General features: G+C 42.8%; 1 protein-coding gene across 2 annotated transcripts in view; it reads left to right on the forward strand.

Annotated features, from left to right (window-relative positions):
* Positions 1-6,396: 6,396 nt before the first annotated feature.
* The window catches only part of LOC133501237 (phosphatase and actin regulator 4B-like), a 56,188-nt gene continuing 37,954 nt past the window's right edge, over positions 6,397-24,630 (forward strand). The window contains exons 1-7 of one of the 2 annotated variants that reach the window (XM_061820847.1): positions 6,397-6,668; positions 15,529-15,621; positions 16,234-16,345; positions 19,764-19,969; positions 20,201-20,261; positions 20,337-20,455; positions 20,540-22,772. In XM_061820847.1, the coding sequence (XP_061676831.1) occupies positions 16,268-16,345; positions 19,764-19,969; positions 20,201-20,261; positions 20,337-20,455; positions 20,540-21,959 (1,884 nt within the window). In that variant the 5' untranslated portion in view covers positions 6,397-6,668; positions 15,529-15,621; positions 16,234-16,267 and the 3' untranslated portion in view covers positions 21,960-22,772. Of the gene's footprint in view, positions 6,669-15,528; positions 15,622-16,233; positions 16,346-19,763; positions 19,970-20,200; positions 20,262-20,336; positions 23,856-24,630 lie in introns of those variants that run through there. The other variant, XM_061820846.1, reaches the window with a different exon arrangement.

Genomic DNA, 24,630 nt, shown 5'->3' on the forward strand with positions numbered 1-24,630 from the left:
AGATGCGGGTTGTGAAAACCACTCAATCAAGTGGATTTTCATCCATTACATCTTGAGTACCAACATGAGCAACAAAAATAAACGGCTGACATTTTTTTCAAGTTCTAGTATTAAAGTTTGCAGAGATACCCGCACTTAAACAATTCCAGCTGTTCTTTGGGTGTGGCATGTTTCGGCTGCCAGCAGGTGGTGGTGAGTTGTATGCTGATGGAGTTGACTGAAGGAGGAGAAGAAAATGTGTCATATCCTTTAATTTAAAAAAATGGCAAGCCTCCAGTTTTCTTGCTGTGAAGGCAATAAATTAACGTTTTCCACACATCACCTAAGGCGTCTGTTGTGAGTGGTGTAGGGAACGCGCTAGAAAACATGTTTTCGCCTTCAGGTGGCTTTGTAATTTATCATCACGAACCTTGACTGGGCAGCGAGGTAGCCAGCTAGCTACCACGGCATCGTGGCAATAACATAACTTGGCGACAGCCAGTAGTACTTTTTATTCGAAACTTTTCTCCGTTTAAAACCTCGATCAAAACCTGTCGGTAAGTATATATATTTTTTTCAAATTACTTCATTTGTTTTATTTGTACTTATAGATGTAAAAGTAAGTAATAGATGCATAAGTGAAATATGAAAGTGATATGACCACTCGGACTGTTTTTTTGACGCTCCCAAAAAATGTTGGTCGCATTGCAAAATGGGTAAAATTGATTTGGTGCTTTGTATGTACTAACATACAATTATAATTAAAATAAGCGCAAATGGTAATAATCAAGGGATCATTGAAAAACTAAAAAGTCATGACATTGTAAAGATCCTATAACACAATTTATTGTTGTTTTCTATTGTTTTACCAATACCATAATTAGCCCATATTCTGAATCTTTAAATGGTCATAACTTTTGTTGTTTGCACTATTGAGATAATTTAAGTAAGATTGTAAGGGGTTTTCAATGCTCTTTCCAATGATGACCATGAGTGATGTACGAAGTGCGGACACGTCATGCCTGAAATATTCGCCTGACAGACGCGGTGGCAGTGGCAGGAAACAGGATGGGAGAAACAGCCGCACCCACAATCACACCTAGGGGCAATTTAGAGTCTCTAATGAATGCATGTTTCTAGGATGTGGGAGTAAACTGGAGTGCCTGGAGAAAACCCAAGCAGGCACAGGGAGAACATGAAAACTCCCCACAGGGATGGCTGGGTTTGAACCCGGGTCCTCAGAACTGTGAGGCCAACACTTTCCAGCTGATTCACCGTGCCGCCATTATTAAAACCAAAGAAAGCAAACAAAAGTGCAGTTGCATAATATTACATAACAGTACTATGTTCATTCTCATCAAAGCTGGCCACCTTATAATCTGATGTATCTTCGTCTATTTCACTTTTATAATTTGAGATGGAAACAATCATAAGAAAAAAGAATGAAGAAAGAAACCCTTTCTAGTCCTTGTTAATAGCAAAAAGGGAAAGCAAATAGCACCAAGATGCTCAAGAATTAGTCAACGTGAACTGTATGTAATTCTCCCATTACTACAGTTCAGGTTATGTTAGGTAAGTACCAAAGAGCTTTTGAAATTTATAATATTGTGTGTAATATGACATCAACATCATCAAAACAACCAGAACAAATATGTGTAAATCTTTGGTATTTTTGATGTATTTTTGTCAGGTCCTGTTTAATGAATATCTAATTGGTAGATTAGATATTCATTAAACAGGACAAAAAGCAAATCAAAGACAGCAGTTCAGGTTTGACAGCTTGCGAGGAGAGAAACTGTCTCTTACAATTCATCGCTCCATACTCTGATTACCCTCTCCTCAGCACCTCTATTTATTTAAGTTTCAAAATGCCCCTTATTAACATGGATGGTACAAAAATGAGATGGTGGAGCAAAACATAGATGGAAACAAAGTGTACTTGTTTGTGTGTGCATGTATGTGGAAGATTGCTGAGTACATGTGTGGTCGTCATTTCTTTAACAGACAACGATGCTCCTTGTTCTAACAGTTCTGATGATTAGATGTTCTTGTTCTTGTGCTATCTCCTGCTAAGCGGCTGCCATGTTATCTAGAGCAAAGCAAAGCATTTCTTTATTGGAAGCAGATATTACAATTATTCCTACAATTTTGTACAGCTAAAAACAAGCTGGGCTCAAATTGACCCCAAAGAATATGGGCTAATAAATTGGGAAAGGTCATGGGATATGAAGCTGAATTTTTTTTTTTTCCACCTGACAAATTTACAGATTAGACTGATTAAAACTGACCGCAAAGATAATAGGATGGTTTAAGCCAAAGTAGATGAACTAAAGCCATTATGTGAACAAGGAGAGTAAAACTCATTGTACTTCAGGGACCACAGCCAAATTTCATGTCAACTGGGCCTGACCAATAAAATCATAGCATAATTAAATAAAATAACACTGAGTGGGTGTTTTTCTTTGTTTTAATGCAAATCAATAAAGGTACAATAGGAAAAGCTTTATATTTAATGAATTTGTCTTTTAGACAGATTTCTAAGATTCGCCCCCTTCCATCACTTTTTTGGAATCAAGAATTTGATGTATATTTTTTAAATGCATTTTATTTTGGTCAGGTGGGCCTTTCAGAATAATGTAATATAATAATTTAAATAATAATCTATCCATCTTTTATCTGAACTGCTTATACTCATAGGGGTCCCAGGAATGCTGAACCCTATCCCAGCTATTTTCCGAAAAGAGGCAGGGTGCACCCTAAACTGCTCAGCAACCAATCATGGGAGGCCCAGACCTTGTGTCCCCATCCTGCCTAAAAGTCTGCGTGAGCCGGCCCGCTCCAGTCTTCACACAGATTTTCAACAGATCTCAAGAACTCTGCGATTTACCATCCTGTTTCAAATGTTCCACCATCATTCCAGTCCCCAAGAAACCTGCAATCTCAGGTCTGAGTGACTACAGGCCTGTCGCCTTCACATATGTGGTCATGAAATCCTTTGAACACCTCTTGCTAGACCAGGGGTTGGGAAAAATGTTTTACTCAGGGACCACATTAACTTTAAAATGTGATAGGTGGGCCAGGTCATTAGCAGATTCTGACAAGTGAAAATTACACAGAAAAATGCATTGTAGCGTGAACAGATTTATTTTTATTGGAAGGGGATGTTGTTTTGTTAATCACTTTTTTTTTTTTGTCAGTGCATCAAAGTCCAGTGTTAGTCTGAGGGCAATACACAGAACAGCAGCGGCCAAGTGGCAGGAATATCCCTAACCCTATCCCTAGCAAAAAAAAAAAAAAAAAAAACACCAGGTTAGATGTACCCATTACTTGGTTAAGTACCACACACAAGTTACAGTTAAATCAACTGAAACTCCACACAGGTGGGGGCGGGGATAGAACGCAGGACCTCAGAATTGTGAAGCCAATCCTTTCCAGCTAAGCCACCGTGCTGCCCAATAACTTAAATATTAGTGTTAAATCATCAACATAGTCCAGAATTGATCGATAGAACACTACACTATTCCTAGTATACTTCTCCAAAGACTCGTAACTGACGATCGGATGGATGGATGGATGCCGGTTGTGCTCCATGAATGCAACTGTGCTTGTGTATGAAAACGTGAATACTACAAGTGGCTCTTTGATGTTGGGGGAATACAAATACAAACACCATTGCTCCCACCACTGTAATTTTTATGTGAAGAGGAAGAAAAGGCGACAAGATGATGCAACTGTTTCACTTGCAAAGCTGTGGATGATTGAAGGCAGGGTGAAGTGCCTGTATGGGTTTTCTCAGGGTACTTGACTCCGGTTTCCTTCTACATCCCAAAAACATGCATTACAGTAATTGCAGAGTCTATATTGCCCCCAAGTGTGATTGTGAGTGCAATTGTTGTGTGTCTCAATGTGCCCTGTGATTGGCTGGCAACCAGTTCAGGGTGTACACTGCCTCCTACCCATTGACATCTGCAAAAGGCTCCAGCACTCCCAGGACCCTTGTGACGACGAGCAGCTATGACGATGGGTGGATGGATGGATGGATGGATGGATGGATGGATGGATGGATGGATGGATGGATGGATGGATCGATGGATGGATGGATCGATGGATGGATGGATGAATTTACAGTCCAACACAAAACATCTTATATAGAAGAAGTTGGATTATAAATTATAAATCTTTCAGAGAGAGATAATCCTTAACCTTCAGAACTAATTTATGACCTTGGACATTGTCAGTAATGGAATAGTGTTTATCCAACAACTAATGCAGTAAATGATAAACTGATATTTTCTACTAATGTTGCATTGGCTAGCTTCTCCTGTGTTAGTTTTACAGGGACAGGTATGAAGGTGGGAAGTCTCAACAAACATGGTGTCATGATATCCATCGGGAAACTGCCCCACTGCTCCCATGCAGCGATGTGTGGTGGTGGTGTGTTGGTCAATAGTTCTTTGACACACTGATAAATGCACCAGGAACATGTACACTGGTATCACTGCTCTTATCTGTGACTGTCTTTCCATCCACAGCAGAGGATACACAATTGGCCGCATGCATCTTTGGACCTCCCCTCGGTTTCTCCTGAAGGCGGAGGACCTCTTGGAAAGATGGAGATCTGACATACATTGATGCAATTGGCATCTGTAGAAATAATTGTGATAATTATCATACATCTGCTTCCAATAGAGAAATGCTTTGCTCTGCTCTAAATAACGTGGCAGCCTCCTACAGGAGATAGTAAGAACAAAAACGTCTAATCATCAGAACTGTTATAACTGCCGCCTTGTAAGAAAGTTATTGCTTTTGAAACCATTGTTAACAAAAACAAAACTAATTTGTTTTTATTGGCCACTTGTAAGATAGGTGTGTATTTTAACCAAAAAAGCCTGAGGAACATTTTTTTGTTATAATTATTATCTTTTTTTTTTTTTTTTTTTTTTTACAAATAGGAAAAAAATGGTTGTTATTCATGTAGAATGCAGCTAACAAGGTAAACTATAGTTACATCACATGCACGGGCCCTAGGCCACTAATGCGTGTCATTTCATCAGAAATCCCAACACAGCGTACCCTGGAGGTAATGACTAAAACAACTCCTAACACCACTTGTCAGAAATGGAAAAATGTTTATCCAACAACTAATGCAGTAAATGATAAACTGATATTTTCTGCTAATGTTGCATTGGCTAATTTCTCCTGTGTTAGCTTTACAGGGACAGATTTTAAGGTGGGAAGTCTCAACAAAAGATGGTGTCATGATATCCATCTGCAAACTGGCCCACTGCTCCCATGCAGCGATGATTTGTTGTGGTCAAAAGTTGTACGACACACTGATAAATGCAGCAGGAACGTGTGCACGTGTATCACTGTTCTTATCTGTGACTGTCTTTCCATCCACAGCAGAGGATACACAATTGGCCGCATGCATCTTTGGACCTCCCCTCGGTTTCTCCTGAAGGCGAAGGACCTCTTGGAAAGATGGAGATCCAAGATACATTGACGCAAATGGCATCCCAACTGCGTACCAGATGAGTATAAGTTGGTTAACAAGATTGCAGAAGGATGGGACTCCATCTTGTCATGACCAGTGTTGTTTATTCCAAATATCACAGCACCTGATGGGTCACTCACAAGGGCCATCCAAGGTCGCTGTAGTCCGGTTACACATGGGAGTGAGACTGCTGTCATAATGGTGACTAAACAGTTAAATTTTGCTGTTGAGTTTTGGATGAAAAGGCTACCCGTTATTTTCATTTTTCTGTTCGAGAGGTACCTGTGGGAACCACTCAAGGTCCCACCCCCCAAAAAAAACTAAATAAAATAAAAACAAAACAATTGGATAACTACATACAAAAAATGTGTCCAAAAGATTGTGTTGTTTGCACAGGTCCAGAGATAATACCAATGCTATTAATTGCTAACAAATGCAAAAAAAAAAAAAAAAAAAAGTTGGGGGATTCTGTGTATCCATTGACTTCTTTTGAAAAACAAAAAAACATAGTTTTCTAATGGCGTGTCACTGGGAAATTACTAGCCCTATTACATCCTCTAATGTTAAATAATAAATTATGAATATAGTCACGCACTGTTGTAAAACAACCTATGCATGCTTTACAGTATAGTATATGTACTTTGTATTGACATGACAGTGGCCTAGGCCTGCTTGCTTAAAACCAGGAAATGCCATGTTAACTGTTCAGCTGAGTTGAATGGGTGAGTACCAAATGGGAAGTGGGCATGTACTTGAATATTAATTGACAAAACTACAGTACATCACAATGTCAGTGATTTTAAATCCACCTGTATGCAAGCCCTTTTCTGTTGATTGACTTTTGCATTTAATCCACAAAGGACCTTTCCGATGGTAATCTTAAACTCCACCCCCTTAGCCATGTTCCACAAGCTTCCAAGATGGCGACTGAACAGGACATGTTTATTGCGTATTCCAGTTAATAATGTGGTATGTTTTTTGCCAAATCCGTCAGACTTGTCCAAGAGAATTCTATCAAGAGAACTATTTTACGCAAGGATATGTACACGGAATTAAGATTTTGGATGGAGCAGGGCGGAATGTCAGAGTTACACCGAAATGTTGGCGATTGATGCAAAAATGTTTGACGCCTCACAAACTTCACACTGAAATCCAACAGGATGAAAGTGGAATCGTAGTGCACATGTAAAGCAGGGTGAGTACTTTTTACTTGGAAAGATCCCGAGTAAAATCATTGTAGTCTTTATAAGTGTGTATGTGTATTCATTTGACTTGGCTCGCAATCGAACCCAGTGCTCTTAAAAGTCTGATGTGATACAAATAGGCAAATAGACGTTTCTCTTGCATGACATCGCGCATTTACGTATCACTAACCCAACTCTTGGGCATAAAACATTACACACTTCATTCAGCAGGTCAGTGATCTATTAACAAAGTACTCCTGCAATGTATAAATCACTGATAATAATTCAATCAAACTCAGAGAAGACACTTTGCCCTCACTTACCTACGAACATCCAGCAATTGTGTTTTAGATTATGGAAAGTGAATAAACCGGGCCCCTTGTAGCCTAGCAGGATATCTTTCATCAGAATTGCACGTTCCCCAAGCGCATCTGAGGACCATTTTCTTCATAACATTAACTTTTCCAAGCACACACTACTGACAACCAGCATTGCTTATGCGACAATATGGTCAGAGGGGCGTGTCAAACCAGGGGTTAAGACAATGTGGCTGTCTGACAGGGTACTATTGTATGAGTGATTGACAGGTCAGAAACATTTATTGTCCACACGTGCTTCAGAAACGCTGATCAACATGACTATGAAGGTATAAATATGTACAGTTAAAGGACAAAATTTTAAGTCTAAGACTTTGCTGAAAAGTATAGTTGCATTTCAAAATTAAATCAAGTGAGAAATGCATTTCAAAATTAAATCAAGTGAGAAATACTTTAAATTTTTAGTGCAGAATAATTCATGTAAGAACAATTGAAAATAGAAAGTGATCACCTGCCCTTCAGTCAAATCAAATAAATGCTATGTGAAATACTTTTCTTTTGTGTAATGCATGAAATGTCAATCATGGGGAATTTGCATCTCTGTCAAGGGTATCAAGGTGCCAAGACTATGGCAAGGAGGACCCACACTACCCTTTCGGGCTAGTGCAGTGCTCGCGTTTGATCCCCTCATCCAGGCCTGACTCCAGACGGAAACCCTGGTGACTCGTGAAACCTAAATCCATTGTTTTTAATCATCACAGGGGTTTATGGAGATGTGGTTTTTCTTGGGTGACCCAACCAGGGGCATGAAGCCCCAGACAACTTAGCTTCTTGGACACACAAGCCCATACACCACAATAAGATGATAGCTCATGGGGGAGGGGAGGGGGGTTAATGAAAACTGTCAGTGGTGTTGATTAATTGAAAAAGTATGTGCCCACTTGGTCCACCATGTAAATAAAGAAATCACAAAGAACATAACAGCAACATATTTATAACAAGGAACATGAATCAAAATGTGTTTTATGAGAAATTGGGTCCCCGCTTGATGATCAGTAAAATAACACACAATTTTTTATACTGACAGTTGATGACCAAATTGATCCAGGATCCCTTCGGGGCCTGGGCCCAAGTTTAGAAATCTCATCCCTACTTAGAACAGTGTAATGTAGCAAAACAGGTTAGGCCATATAATATTTAGTGTTTTAAATATATCTTAAATAGATATATTTATTATGTCTTCTTTTATACACCAGTGTGTATCTCACTATATCTTCTTTCGGCTTGTCCCTTTCGGGGTCGCCACAGCGTGTCATCTCAGATGAATGCACATATATGTTTGGCACAATTTTTACGCCGGATGCCCTTCCTGACGCAACCCTTCTCAGGGAGTGGAGGCCCCAGTGGGATACGAACCCACAACCCCTGGTTTACCAAACCAGTGCTCTAACCACTGAGCTACGGGGCCTCCCGTGTATCTCACTATATAACCTACATTAATATAACGTGGGATTTTTTTTTTGTTACCTAGCAAACTTGTCTCATGATGGGAAACAGTTGAAGTACCGACATAGAAGGACTGATTATGTGTCTAGACAGTGTGTGTGTGTGTGTGTGTGTGTATTTATGTTACCTGAAATGAACTATGCACAGTAAATAAAACCCCGTTTTAACATTGTCGCTATTGACCACTGGTGTCTGCTTACATCTGAATGTCAGTGGTTATGTTTACTGGCGATGACAACTTTCACTTCAATCTCTCAGGCTACCCACAACAGATCAAGACAAATACGCGCATGCGAGCACACACACACACATTATGGTGCATGACGAATGCTTTATCCAACACAAGCTCTGCTGATGGAGTGCTACACACGTCTGAATTTGGTGTGGGTAGCGAGGGATCAATTTCTGTGTCGATATGTATGCCATGCGACTGACTGGCCACCAGTTGAGGGTGTAGTCCACTTTTCACCCAAAGTTAGCTGGGATAGACTCCTGCACTTCTGCGACCGTTGTGAAGATAAGTGGCTTGGAAAATGGATGGATGGATGGATGCTTTGGTGATACATTTATATAAATAACAAAGTGCATACAAAATTTACAGGTAAGTTTATATGCTAAAATACTCACCTGGGTGATATCACAGAAAATTAACTTTACTGGTTGTGTACAAATTTTGCGTCTCTGGAGTTCTTGCCACCTTATCAAATGTGAAATGACCAAATCACCAGTTTGTGCATTTTTATTTAAGACACTTATTTTCGAAAACACGTCTTTACGCATAGCTACAATAGATCTCCATCCATCCATTTTCTGAGCTGCATATCCTCACGAGGGTCACAGGAGTGCTGGACCCTATCCCACCTGTCATCGGGCAGGAGGTAGGGTACTCTTTGAACTGGTTGCCAGGCAGTCGCAGAGCACATGGAGACAGTCGCACTCACAATCACATCTAGGGGCAATTTTTGGTTCGATCCTCAGAACTGTGAGGCCAGTGCTCTACAACTGCGCCATGTTTGCATGGAGTGCCTGTCCGCGCATCATTTGTGAAATACAATAACAAAGTTCATCCCAAGATAAATGCTAACCTCTCCACAGGGACCTGTGAGTGAGGCCTTCTGCACTTCGACCACACGGTTTTGCAACAGTGTTAAATAACGTAATTACCACTCAGCCATTCGGCCATTGACTTGATCAGCTCGGCTGGCTAAAGTTCCAGAGCTGCAGTGTAAGCACAGATGAGCATTTTCTGACGGTGTTACCAGCATTCCATAATCCGCACATACTCGAGAGTTCCACTAAGATGATCATGTCAGTGTCTTACTTGAAATACCCCCAACATGGCATGTGAAGATGACCTGTACACATAAATAGATACAATGACATTCATTTGAATTTAAAGATGGACGGCATGGTCGCGAAGCTCACAGTTCGATGGACCGGGATTCAAATCGGAGTTTGCATGTTCTCCTGGTCTTTGTGTATTTTTTTTTTCGGGTTTCCTCTCACATCCCAAAACATGCATTTATTGGAGACTCTAAGTTGCCCCTAGGTGTGATTGTGAGTGTGACTGTTGTCTGTCTCTATGTGCCCTGCGATTTGCTGGCAACAAGTTCAGGGTGTACCCAGACTCTTACGGAATGACAGCTGGGATAGGCTCCAGCACTCCGGTGACCCTCGTGAGGATAATCAACTCAGAAAATGGATGTATGTATGGATGCATGGATGCATGGATGCATGGATGGATGGATGGATGTTTACAGTCAAACACAAAACATCTCATATAGAAGAAGTTGTAAAGCAGTAATACATTGTATATGCCAGCACAAGAAAAACACTGTATTCTGATTAGTATAACACCTGTGGAATACGACTGAAACTATCATGGTCTTTCATCTTTTCCTGTGTTCCATGTTTTTCATGTTTTCAGTCCTCAGTTGAGTGTGTCCACCTGTTTGTATTTACCCCCTAACAGGGCTAGCCAACCCTTGGCTCTCGAGCTGCATGCGAATGTTTGTCTCCTTTCATGTGGCCCTTGTGAAAACACAAAAGCGTATTGAAGTTCTGTTTATGTGCAGGGACACGCTTTGCTTGAGTTCATTACAGCAGGTGTGAGCAAGCGTTGCTTGTGTTTATTACACCATCTGCATGCGTGCTTTGCTTCAGTTTATTATGGTTGTTACAGGTATTCCAACAAGAAGCTCAGCGTGTGTGTGCATTGTTTGTCATCGTATGAGTGAGATGGGACTGCGCAGGGTCATGTGTCTGCAGCAGGAACAGTTAGCATGATATTTTTGTAAAACTGACGCCTATGGACCAAGGATTGACGGTGCTCGTCCAGCAGTAGCAGCCGCCGCCTTTCAACCATGCCTCAGCAGTGGTCAACCAGGAGCAGCAGCAGTAGCCGCCACCCCTCTAACATGCCCCGGTGATGGTCAACCAGGAGCAGCCACCACTTCTCAACCACACCTGTGCGTTGGCAACCAGGAGCAGCCGCTGTCTCTTGACGATGCATCGGCGGTGCTCTACCAACAGCGGCTACCTCTCAATCATGCCTTGGTGGTTTTTGACCACCAGCATCCACCATCTCTCGGTCCTGCATCGGCAATGCTTCACCCGCAGCTGTCACCTGCTCCTGTTTGGTTCCTGCTTTGCCATTAGGACATCTGCCTGAATGACCCCATAGGGACCCTGGTGCTTGGTGTTCTAGGCAACCTTCTGAACTACTCACCCAAGCTCCTCACTTTAGGTGGACTGGACGGCCACCAGACAGACTGAGGTGGGGGGTTGTGTTATTTAGGCTACAGCTTCTCTGCCGTTTGCCCCCATGAGCATGACAATGGGAGGCAGCAGCAAACAGGTTGGGATCCAGAGCACTGGGACGCCTTGCCAGGCTGCTAGCAGTTGGAGAAGCAGCTCGGGGTATGATGGAACAGCTTTCAGGCCATCAGTGGTGTAAGGAAGAGAAGGGGAAAAACTGAACCTGATCAATGGGTGGAGCACTGTACTCCTGCCTGGATTACTTTGTCCCCGTTCCTCCTCCTTGTGACACTCTGATGAATTTTAACAAAGAGAAAGAGTGGGTACCCCAGAATGTCTCTCGTGTGAGCTTCTCTCACAGCTGAGGAGCAGCCACCGAAGGAGGTATGCCTTTGATTGACAGCTGCGAGATCTGGAGGGGCGGCGTTTTGAGAGTATTTAGCAACACCGTCTGTCAGTTGAAAGAAACAATAATTGACCATTTTTAAGATTGATTTTAATAGTTTGTAATTTTTGTATCCATTCATTCATTGTCAGCTTGTTATGACAAGACTCTTGTGATCAGTCAACTTTGTAAGACACTTATTTGGTCTGTTTGGTTGTATTATAATTATTCAAGCGAGTGTAGACCGTGCCGGAGATGGAAAATGTGCACCGGCTGTCAAGAGTGTCACTGAATATTTACTAATTGTATTGTTATGTTTTCTTAGTCAATAAAGGGGGTATTTCATCTGCGCAAATTAGTGATCTCGCAAGAGTAAAAAGCACTAATTTGGCAGCCCCCATAAGCGAGTAGATACAATGTTTTTCAGTGTCTTTGTAGTTTTAAGTAGGGCTAGTCTTCTTTTCCTTTTGGCTTGTCATATCTTTGGTTGATTTAACTACCAGTATACTCAAAATATCCACACAGTTTGTTAGCCTTTACAAACATTTGAAGTCATCCATTCATCCATTTTCTGTACCTCTTATCCAGACAATGGTCACAGGTGGGCTGAAGCCTATCCCAGGTATCTTCTTGATACAGGTACACCCTGTAGTGATCGCCAGACAATTGCAGGGCACATAGAAACTAACAGGCATTCAGACTCCCATTCACAAGGGGCAATTAGTTCTCGTCCAACCTACCATGCATATTTTGGAGGTCTGGGAGGAAACCGGAGTGCCTGGAGAAACCCCAGACAGGCACGGGGGGAACGTGCAAACTCCACACAGACTTAGCCGGGATTTGATTGCCGGTCCTCAGAACTGTGGGGTACATGTGCTAACCAGTCACTAACTCGTCACTTAATTCTTCTTCTTCTTTTCCTTTCGGCTTGTCCCATTAGGGGTCGCCGCAGCGTGTCATCTTTTTCCATCTTAGCCTATCTCCTGCATCTTCCTCTCTAACCCCAACTGCCCTCATGCCTTGCCTCACCACATCCATCAACCTTCACTTTGGTCTTCCTCTTGCTCTATTGCCTGGCAGCTCCATCCTCAGCAGCCTTCTACCAATATACCTACTCTTTCGCCTCTGAACATGTACAAACCATCGAAGTCTGCTCTCTCGAATCTTGTCTCCAAAACATCCAACTTTGGCTGTCCCTCTAATGAGCTCATTTCTAATCCTATCCAACCTGCTCACTCCGAGCGAGAACCTCAACATCTTCATTTCTGCTACCTCCAGTTCGGCTTCCTGTTGTTTCTTTAGTGCCACCATCTCTAATCCGTACATCATTGCCGGCCTCACCCCTCTTTTACAAACTTTGCCCTTCATCCTAGCAGAGACTCTTATGTCACATAACACACCAGACACTGTCCGCCAGCTGTTCCAACCTGCTTAGACCAGTTTCTTCACTTCCTTACCAAACTCACCATTGCTCTGGATTGTTGACCCAAAATATTTGAAGTCATCCACCCTTGTTATCTTTTCTCCCTCTAGCCTCACTCTTTTTCCCTATCCATCCCTCTCTTTCACACACATATATTCTGTTTTACTTCAACTAATCTTCATTCCTCTCCTTTCCAGTGCATGTCTCCATCTTTCTAATTGTTCCTCAACCTGGTCCCTGGTTTCACTGCATATCACAATATCATCTGTGAACATTATGGTCCAAGGGGATTCCAGTCTAACCTCATCTGTCACCGTATCCATGACCATCACAAATACGAAGGGGCCCAAAGCTGATCCCTGATGCAGTCACACCTCCATCTTAAATTCTTCTGTCACACCTTCGGCACACCTCACCATTGTTCTTCTGACATCTTACATGTCCTGTACTATTCTAACATATTTATCCGCCATACCAGATTTACGCATACAGTACCACAGTTTTTCTCTTGGTACTCTGTCATAGGCTTAGTCTAGATCCACAAAGACACAATGTAGTTCCTTCTGACCTTCTCGGTGCTTTTTGACTAGCATCCTTAAGGCAAATAATGCATCTTTGGTACTCTTTTTAGGCACGAAACCATACTGTTGCTCGCGGGTAGTGACTTCTCTCATGAGTTTAGCCTCCACTACTCTTTCCCATCACTTCATTTTGTGGCTCATCAACTTTATTCCTCTATAATTCCTACAGCTCTGAACATCACCTTTGTTCTTAAAAATAGGAACTAGTACACTCATCCTCCATTCTTCTGGCATCTTCTCTCCCGCTAGTATTCTATTGAATAAGTTGGTCAAACACGCCACAGCCACCTCTCCAGATTGCTTCCATACCTCTACTGGCATATCATCAGGACCAACTGTCTTTCCATTTTTCATCCTGTTCAGTGCCTTTCTAATGTCGCCCTTATTAATCATTGCGACCTCTTGGTCCTTTACGCTTGCCTCTTCTACTCTTACTTCTCTCTCATTTTCTTCATTCATCAACTTGAAATATTCTTTTGTTCTGTTCACACTACTGGCACCAGTCAACACATTTCCATCGCTTTCCTTAATCACCCTTACCTGCTGCACATCCTTCCCATCTCTATCCCTCTGTCTGGCCAACCTGTTGAGATCCTTTTCTCCTTCTTTTGTGTTCATCCTGGTGTACATGTCGTCATATGCCTCTTGTTTAGCCTTTGCCACCTCTACCAAACTATGTTGCATCTGAATGTACTCCTCTCAGTGTTCCACTACTTCACTAATCTCTTTCCTTGTATGACTTCCTGTATTAAGGGGTTCCACCACCAAGTCTCCTTCTCCCCTTTCCTACCAGAAGACACACCAAGTACTCTCCTGCCTTTCTCTCTGATCGCCTTGCCTGTAGTAGTCCAGTCTTCCGGGAGCTTTACCTGTCCACCGATATATAAATATAAATATAATCCACCTGCGTGCTTGTACCTCTGCTCTTGTAGGTCACTCTATGTTCCTGCCTCTTCTGGAAATAAGTGTTCACTACAGCCATTTTCATCCTTTTTGCAAGTCCACCACGATCTGTCCCTCAAAGTTCCTTTTCTGCATGCCGTACTTACTCATCACTTCTTCATTGCCCCTGTTTCCTTCACCAACTTGTCCATTACAATCTCCACCAGTCACTACTTCATCTAGTTTCTTCCATAATTTCTCTTTCAACTCAAGGTGATATCCTACCTGTGGGGCATAGCCACTAACATCATTATTCACAACACCCTCAATTTCAAATTTCAGTCTCATCACTCAATCTGATCCTCTTTTCACCTCCAAGACATTCTTAGCCAGCACTTACTTTAAAATAATCCCTACTCCATTTCCTTCCCATCAACTCTGTGGTAGAATAATTTAAGCCCTGGTCCTAAACTTCCAGCCTCACTATTATTCCACCTGCTTTCTTGGATGCACAATATATCAACTTTTCTCCTAATCATCATGTCAACCAAGTCCTGAGCTTTTCCTGGCATAGTCCCAACATTCAAAGTCCCTACATTCAGTAATAGGCTCTGTGCATTCCTCTTCTTCTGACGACGACGAATCTGCTTTCCTCCTTTTCTTTGTCTTTGACCCACAGTAGCTGAATTTCCACCGATGTCCTGCAGGTTAGCGGTGCCGGGGGCGGGCGTTGTTAAACAGGGCCACAACTGATACATTATGGGATTCTTTAGATGAATGCTCATATTTGTTTGGCACAGTTTTTATGCCGGATGCCCTTCCTGACGCAACCCTCTGCATTTATCCGGGCTTGGGACCGGCCTACGATTGCACTGGCTTGTGCCCCGATAGGGCTGCATTAAACTAGTCACTTAATACTACCATGCAATTAAGATTTCTCATCCTTAATAAATGTCTGGAGTTGGTAATCCATAGTTGATCACAAATTTAATTCTTTTTTTTTTTTTTTTTTTTTTTCAGATCGCTGTGCACTTGCCATGCTGTTGCAGCTAAATGCAGCAAATGACGGAAAATACAGAATTTTAGCCAGCGGATTTGTCAACACCTTCAACAGTGAGCCAGTTTAGTAAATCAAAGCAAAGCAAATTCATTTGTATAGCGCATTTCATACACGAGGTAACTCAATGTGCTTTACATGATTAAAACTATTTCAAAACAAAGAGATAAAACACTTAAAATAGGACAAAAACAAAAGTGACAATATATATATATTTTAAAAAGTACAATTAAAACCACACACAGTGGAAGAAATGTGATTAAAAAGTTGAAATACTGCATGAGAAAAAAGTTTTCAACCTGGATTCAAAAACCTCCATTGGCAACTTATTCCATTTTTGTGCAGCATAAGTGATAAATGCTGCTTCACCATGTTTGCATTTGATGCTGTACATACAGCATATTGTACTTTATGACATTTATAAATCCATAAAATGATTGATCAATAGTTAAGGAATAAAATGGAATAAATAAGAGAATGTACAGTATTTCAAAGGACAATCGTTCACTCCATTAGGAATGAAGTTAAGTATTGACATAAAACATATTTCTGTCATGGCCCGGCCATTCCAGCCCTTGCTGGGCGGGTCCCAGCAGAGAGGCGCTAATTAGGAGGCGCACACCTGCGCCTCATCCCCGCTGATTAACACCTGTACTTATTGAACCCAGGGGATGACGGGTCTTCGCCAGATCGTCGCCTCGCATGCCACGTTCCCACACTTCCGCATTCCTGACGCTAACACCCTGTGTACCGACCAACGCCTGTCTGCTGACCTATCATGTAAGCCTGTCGCTACTGTTCCTGCTGTTTGTGCTGACTGACTCCCCGGTTACCGATTCTGGAACGAATAAAGACTTTCTCCTTACTACTTCCCTGTCGCCCGTGTCGTGCATTTGGGTCCGCCCACAAGTCCTGGTTATGACAATTTCATGTTTCATATACTCTATTTATTGTACATGGCTTGTGGGTGCCCATTCCATCTCGCTAGTTCAAAACCTAAAATATATTTTTAGTATAAGCGAAAGCTTTTGTGCATTTTGTTTGGCTGTAACCTCCGATGTTGTGACAGGGTAGACTGTGAATTGGTATTTTGAACTGCGGCAAAACCAGTGCCATACTGATTGGCCACTTGTAAAAACAGTTGGAAAACCACGGGTTTAACTGTGTCACTGAGCATACGCTAGTCTTTAAATGTCTTCAAAAGGGCTTCCTAAGATTGTGGTTGTACTGTATTATAGTGTCCTGAATCAGTTTAACACATCAGCCTTTTTTTAGTTGTGTTTCAATAGACACATACATTGATCACATGCACACACACACACACACTAAAAACGCACAGCAAACTGATTCAGCAAATATGGATATAATCAGCATTTACTTTTGAATTTGTTTCTGTCTGGTGAGTCAGTTTCCTGCATAGTGTACCGTCCGACCCTCTGACAGCTGCTGCCAATGCTGCAATGGCAGAAAGGGCCAAACTTAACCAGTTAGACCCGATGGTGCTGCAGCAAGGGAGGGTGGATAACAGGACGATGCACCTTCGACAAGACTTGCTGCCATATTTTGTCTTTAGTTGCCTATGCACCGAGAGTCAAACCACTCTCACAATTAATCTTGCACTGCAAGCTGAATCACAGTGCTATGATGCTTTAGTTGCCTTTGTGGGGTGGTGCGACTGTTCCCTCAAGCAGTTATAGTTATTGTTAAAGAGCGTGGTGTGGGGACGAGTCCAAATAAGTCTTTTCTTGGGTTTGAGCCAATGATTTGAGATTAGAGTCCGAGGCAAAGAAGTTGGATGTATGAGAATATGACATTGTTGAACTGCAGTCCTAGGGCGAGGATGACAGTCATGGCCAACATCTGTCTGGAGAAAAGCATCTCATTCTATTTTAAGCAGACTTGTCCTGTTTGTCTACCTCTGTCTCCTTGCCCACTATCAAGTCTAATACACTTTCAGCCTTTTCCAATTTGTGCAATTTGGCTTGCTCTCTCTCACTTGCTCTGTCCTCTTGTGGCATCTGTCCTTTTTGGTGCAGTCTCAAACACTCACATTGGTACCACTAGAGCTGGATAGGGCAATAAGAAAAAAGAAGGAAAATCTAATTCAAACGGGTGAATGAAGACATCCCCAAGACAAACTGCTGCCACCAAAATAACCATCATCCACAACCACCCACTCACACCACCTTTACTTACACAGCAGACGACGACACAATAGTGTTTGTGTCCCCAGTTGCATGGGAGGTGGGTGGTTGCCTGCCATACCACCCTTTCGTTCCCCTCACCCACAAGGTTTTTACATGAAAGAAAAAAGTTTCTCTGAAAACCAAGCACCACCCGTGACCTTATTTCACAGAACAGTGGAGAGATAGAGTACCATGTGCCACTTTGAAGTTGGCCTGATAAAAAGGGCCAGCGGAGGAAGCTACAGCTGAAGAAAACAAGTTTATTTACATTTCAAAAGTGCTAAGTACTGCATTTGGATACTGGAAAGAAATGAAGTACCAGAAAAGTGTTTTTTTTTTTTTTTTTTTGTGGAGTTGTCTGTGAATGACTCATTTTGATGGCAAGGCAACAGCACTGCATTTTTGTATTGCTCCCAAGAGCATACAGGTGAAAATAAGAGGGGAATACAGGAGTCACAATTAAAAAAAAATAGAAGAATGATGTATTACGGTTTATTAAGTAGAATAAAAAACAACTTAACAATAGAAACTTGTAAAAAAAAAAAAAATATCATAAACATGAATCAACGTCACAGTGGTTGTGAATTTGATAGATTTAATGGGGGGTGGGGAGGGATCCAACAAAATAAGCAGTGTGGGTTTGAAAGTGAAAAGTCAAGGTAAAAAGATGGTAGAATGAGGGATTGACAGATGATGTTAGTGTGAAAAGCAGACAGATGATAAACAAACACTGCTGCTGCTCTGCTTTCCCGCTTTTATCAGGATTTATCACAACACGGATACACAAGACAGCCTGTGCTTAGACAAATGGAACAACAAAGAAACACGCTGAACTCCAGTGGAGCAGAGTTGTAGTAATTTGGAAAGTTGGCTCATTAAAAAGCAAGAAGAGTAAACAGATAGCTGAACTCTCTGTGTACTGTTCATTTTGCAAGTTGTACCCGTGGGCTCCAGCTCACCTGTGACCCTGATGAGGTCAAGCAAAACAAAAGAGGATGGCTGGATGGAAGGAACATTTTCTAAAGCTAGCCATATGTATCCATGAATATTTCTGTGTTCCTCAAAGTATTAAAAAAATGAAAAAAATGTCTGCGTTCAGGGCCTCAGTAACTGCTGTTCTGATGATGAAAAGCAAGAACAAAGGACTTGGGCAGGAATTATAAGACTTTTATGCTTAAACACTCAATAGCTCCAGCAGTGCTGAACAATCTAAAACAATCTGACTTCATCAGTCATTCCAAGCTAGGATACATGTTTCATTCATTCCAGTGCTATAGCTTTGTCAGCTGGATCAGATTTCTCACTGCACCACTTTGCCCCCAATGTAAGTGGACTGCGCAATTCACCCTCAACTTTCCCTTCCTTTGTGTTTCTGCTGAGGGGGCGGGATCACAGAATGCCATGTCGCCGCGCAGCAAGTATGTCACAATGTGAGGTGCCATCGAAGAAAAACATTTTCTATTCAAGAGCGGTGTCATTGTGTCGTCAGAAAGCGCTTCCAATAGCACATGCATCCAGATTTTGGAGTGCTATTTTGGAAGAATTGTAGCACAAGGGGAAAATTAAGGAACTTATTCTCAATGCACATCCCAGTGTGTAGGGAGCTTTCAAAATCCCTGCTCAGCCTGAAATAATATCTTCACTCTTAGTCCGACTGTAACTCACAAACGAGCCCAAAGTCTGAAATCCAGCCCCCGTTACTTCCTGTGGGCTACTTCATCAGCACTTCCAAATACGAGGATGGTTGCAGCAGTCAGTTGTCCTTTTGTGCTGCACAATCCCAATGTGCAAGTGCATAAAAGAGGCGTTTACTGGACACTTGCTATGCTTCCACAAATACTATTGGGAATCATTAGTTTTTACGTTGTTCTGCTAACTCACAAACACATGACCAGAATAATTTAACAACAAATGATAAATATACATACATACATTTACAATACATTTGGTGTATTATTAGCCTGAAATGCTTGGCACAAATAAAGGTGTTTGTGATGATCCTGCCGCTCCAGCACGAGCTGTGCGGGTGTCCGCGCAGGTGCGCTGATTGGGAGGTGCACACCTGCGCCTCATGCAGCCTGATTATGCTGTGGATTTATATGACCGCGATGACAACTGGCCGGCGCCAGTTCGTTGATCTTCATGTCCCGTTCGTGTGCTCCGGTATCCCTGATCGAACCTGTGTGTACCGACCTTCGCATGTTCTCCGACCAAACTTGTAAGGCTGACTCCATTGATACTTCTGCCTGCGTTGATTGTTTCCCTGTGTACCAACTCCTGTCTGTCTGCTCATCTGCTCTCTTCGCCCTACGTCCCAACTACCGCTGCTGCACCGGACTGCCTGCTCGATCCCCTACCTCTGCATATAATAAACGTGTCTCCTTGAACTATCTTGCATCTTCCGAGTCCTGCATTTGGGTCCTACTCTCGTTCCGATGGGACATGACAGAACAAAGTGGCCAACACAGGACCCAGCAGGAAAGACCCGGCGTCGCCGGGACCGACGCAAGGTAGACCGTCTGCCGGAGGACCAAGCCTGTCCGATCCGGGTAGGCTCCCTGATGTCCTCCGTTTCCATGTCTTAGGCTCCGCCAGCGAGGTATGAATACGTCCCGAACACGACCCGTCTGGCTCCTCATATTCTTCTGGACTCTGACTTTTCGGAATATGAGGAGGACCGTGATTTGTATGACCGGCTACCTGAGTACGACTCCGATGACTTTGATTTTGAATCTCTTTGCCCGGCTTTTCATCCCAGTCAGTTTGTTTCACCTCCCCGCGTTTCCAGCACCCGAACGTCTTCGCCCGGTAGAAACCGGCAGACACGCAGCTGGTGGCGAAGCTTCCAGCCCAGAGGGAGGAGGAGTCGCTGTTTCAACGGATGCACTGCAAGCTCACGTGGCAGTGGGGACCGACCCGATGCCGCCTCACATTGCTGTCCAGGAGGTGGCGACGTCTCCACAGCCGCTTCTCGTCCGTGCTCTGGAGTACCAGTGGCGACCGCCCGCGGTCGCTCCCCGTTCCTGCTCTGTCGGCGACCGGCCCGCGGCTGCTCCCCATTCCTGCTCTGTCGGCAACGGGCACGCCCATACGTTCCCGTCCAGGAAGTGGCGACGGTGACACTGACGCTGCCTTCTCACGTTGCTGTCCAGGAGGCGGCGACGGTTCCCCAGCTGCCTCACGTTCCCGCCCAGGAGGAGGTGGAGTTGGTGATGCTGCCTCCGCCTTCTCACGTTCCTGTCCAGGAGGTGGCGACAGTTCCCCAGCCGCCTCACGCTCCCGTCCAGGAGGAGGTTGAGTTGGTGATGCTGCCTCCGCCTTCTCACGTTCCTGTCCAGGAGGAGGTGGTACTGGCGCCGCCTTCTCACGTTGCTGTCCAGGAGGTGGCGATGGTGTCGCCGCCTTCTCACGTTGCTGTCCAGGAGGTGGCGATGGTGTTGCCGCCTTCTCACATTGCTGTCCAGGAGGTGGCGATGGTGTCGCCGCCTTCTCGCGTTGCTGTCCAGGAGGAGGTGATGGTGTCGCCGCCTTCTCACGTTGCTGTCCAGGAGGAGGCGATGGTGTTGCCGCCTTCTCACGTTGCTGTCCAGGAGGAGGCGATGGTGTCGTCGCCCTCTCACGTTGATGTCCAGGAGGAGGCGATGGTGTCGCCGCCTTCTCACGTTGCTGTCCAGGAGGAGGCAAAGGTGTCGCCCCCTTCTCACGTTGCTGTCCAGGAGGAGGCGATGGGGTCGCCGCCTTCTCACGTTGAGGTCCAGGAGGAGCTGGGGAGTTCTGTGGAGCCACCCTGGAGCTGGAGAGACTTCGGGATGGCGGTCATGGCTCTGGTCCTTCCCTCCATCATCCTATTCGCTCCAGATGGCTCCCAGCCGCTTCATGACCTGGCCTCGTTGGTGACCAATCCACGGCTGCCTACTGACCAAGCCTCGGTGGCGACCAATCCCTGGTCGTCTTGCAACCACGGCGTGGGAGGTTCTCGTCCGGGGCAGTGGCCTGCCTCGTTCTGGTTCCTCCTTCGCCGTTTGGTTCCTCACAGAGGTCGTCGGCCCGAATCGCCCCTTGGGGACCCTGGTGCTTGGCGTCCGGGTCGTCCTCCTGACCTGTCCACCCGGACGCTTTGTGTTTGGTGGCCTGGATGGCCAAGTGCAGGGACTGATCAGCGTGCTACATTTATGCTGTCAAAGGAACAGTCCCTCTGTCCCTCTTAACTTTGTAATAGACCGTCACAAGAAAAATTGAAACAATAAGAACAATACAAGGGCCAAGCATCCAGCTGCGGCAGAGAGATTAGAAGATGCTGCTCCAACAGCAGTACATTCTCGAAGGTTTCATAATAGCACAATCACTTCTACTTTTCACATTCTTGGGAGCCATACTCAGGGCTAACTTTCAGGAGAAAAAAAAAAGATGGATGGAGTATGTGATACACATATCAGAGAAAGTATAACTACAGATAAACATCAATGTGGATGTCAGGAAGCATAGTTGGTGAAGGATTATTTGCCTAAAAGATTAGTTTCTAAAATGGTTATTCTTTGGGATATTTGACTTTTGACTATCCCAAAGAATAGAAATGGAATAAAAGGCAGCTAGTACTATTGCCAAAGTAGTGACTAGCATTACAAAGCAAAGTCCATAGATAATAGAAGAAATTGAGACTTTCTCCTTCGCTCTCAGTCCCTCCAATACCATCACACCACCACCAAAAAGTGAATGATACACCTTTAATTTGATTTAGGTTTATGCATATTTGTTGTTTAAATGCATTAATGGGAATTAAAATGAGAATTTACTCTTTGGATATTGTGAATGAATTAAACTAATTTACATTTTTTCTATGGAAAAAAAATGCTTCAGTGGTTGAACAAATCGGACATTGAACAATTCACAGGAAGGAATTATGTTCAAACATCGAGGTTTTGGGCCCTGGAGAAGAGACAATATTCATTCATCCATCCATCCATCAATTTTCTGTACTGCTCATCCTCATCCTATGGTGCCTACTTCAGTTGAGAGCCAAGGTACATCCAGAACTGGTCGCAAGCCCATCACTCGTCACATAATCAACCATTTGCACTCACACTACAGACAATTTAGAGTACCAGAGAAAACCTAGGCAGGCACAGGGAGAATTTTCTTTGAATTTGATGTCCATATTGACCACAAAATATAATATGTAGGTAAATTAATTTCACATTTACAGTATATTTTTGTATCACTGCCAAGGGAAACAACAACACTGTTTGCGTAAATATTTTTTTCCATTGTTTTGATGCAAATACTTATGAGAACATTTGGAAATTGTGTTGTCTTTTCTTGTTTAAAATAATATGAATAATCTGAAATTGCTCAAAAATAATTCTGATTATAACAATGTTATGAATCAGTGTTTTCCTGTACACATTTGCACTGTACATATCACATTGGACCTTAATACGGTATGTACTTTTGACTGAAAAAAAAAGATGTGATTAGGAGGTCATTGAAATCTAGATATACAGTATTTTAATGTATGATTTGAAGAGGGTTGCTGTGGCTGTCCAAAGAACTTTAACAAAGAACCTTGAGGAAGAAAAAATAAAAGAGCATAGTATAATTGATTAGCTCGCTTTAATATATTAGTGCAAGTGAACAATTTTGCATGCTAATGTAAACACAAAGCTCTTGATGGAATAATTCATGAACAGGCATTTTTTGTAACAACATATAGAATACAAACACCAATTTCCATGAAGTTGGGATGTTGTATAAATGTCAATAAAAACAGAATTGAATTATTTGAGAATCATTTTCAACCTAAATTCAGTTGAATACACTGCAAAGAAATGTTTTTAATTTTCAAACTGAGGTACAAATACAGTATTCTTTTCATTTGGAATCTGATGCAACATATTCCCGAAAAGCTTGGACAGGTCAACAGAAGACTGGAGTGCACACACAAAAACGATAAAAAAAACAGCTTGGAACATTCCACAGGTAAACAACGTCATTAGAAACAGGTTACTGTCATAGTTGGGTATAAAAGTAAATACTCAGAAGGCTCAATAGTTCAAATGTAAGGATTAAGTGGGTGTTACCACTTTATGAACAAATGCATGAGGAAATGCTCCACCAGTTTAAAAACGTTTATCAACGTACAATTGGCAGGAATTTTGCATTATGAATACTGCAAGAAAAAAGGTTTTGAACAATAATATCTTGTCTTTCTATTGTGGTCAATTGAATATAGGTTGGCAAGGTTTGGTAAATCATTAAATTCTAGTTTTATTTGAATTTGTCACAATGTTCCAACTTTATTGAAATTGAGGTTTGTGCATTTTGTTTGACATTAGATTTAACCTATAAAATCCAAGTTGTATGACATTGTTCTATTCCAAACACAAATTGGTACGACTTTGGACAGACCAACCCGAGTGCAGAATTGAAGTTCACCATCTTCTTTTTTTATTCATTTTCCATACCCCAATTGATAAGTTTACTTCCTTTTGTTGCACTGAAGAGATGTATTTCCTACAAGCCTGCTAGAAGGTGATCCTATTTGAGTGTTCTCCAATGCCGGTGTCATTGGAGAGATTGTTCAAAGTTGTGTTGTTAACATGATACCCGATATCAACCATATATTAGTGGGAATCACCACCTAATGCCAGTTATAGGAGCTCCGTCTATCCATGATCCAAGCCACTTATCATCATAAGTGTTGGGGAGTCTTGGACCCTATTCCATTAAGGCACACAAAAATCCAAAATTTCGTGTGCCTCTATGAAAAAGTAATTAGCCCCTCCTTGTTGAATCACAAAGTCACTGTGACTAACCACAAATTTGGGAAAGGTGAGTTAAATTGCACAAGCCATACCCAAACACGATGACCACCAAATACTT

Source organism: Syngnathoides biaculeatus, chromosome 5 (assembly GCF_019802595.1).
Source record: "Syngnathoides biaculeatus isolate LvHL_M chromosome 5, ASM1980259v1, whole genome shotgun sequence".
NCBI lineage: Eukaryota > Metazoa > Chordata > Actinopteri > Syngnathiformes > Syngnathidae > Syngnathoides > Syngnathoides biaculeatus.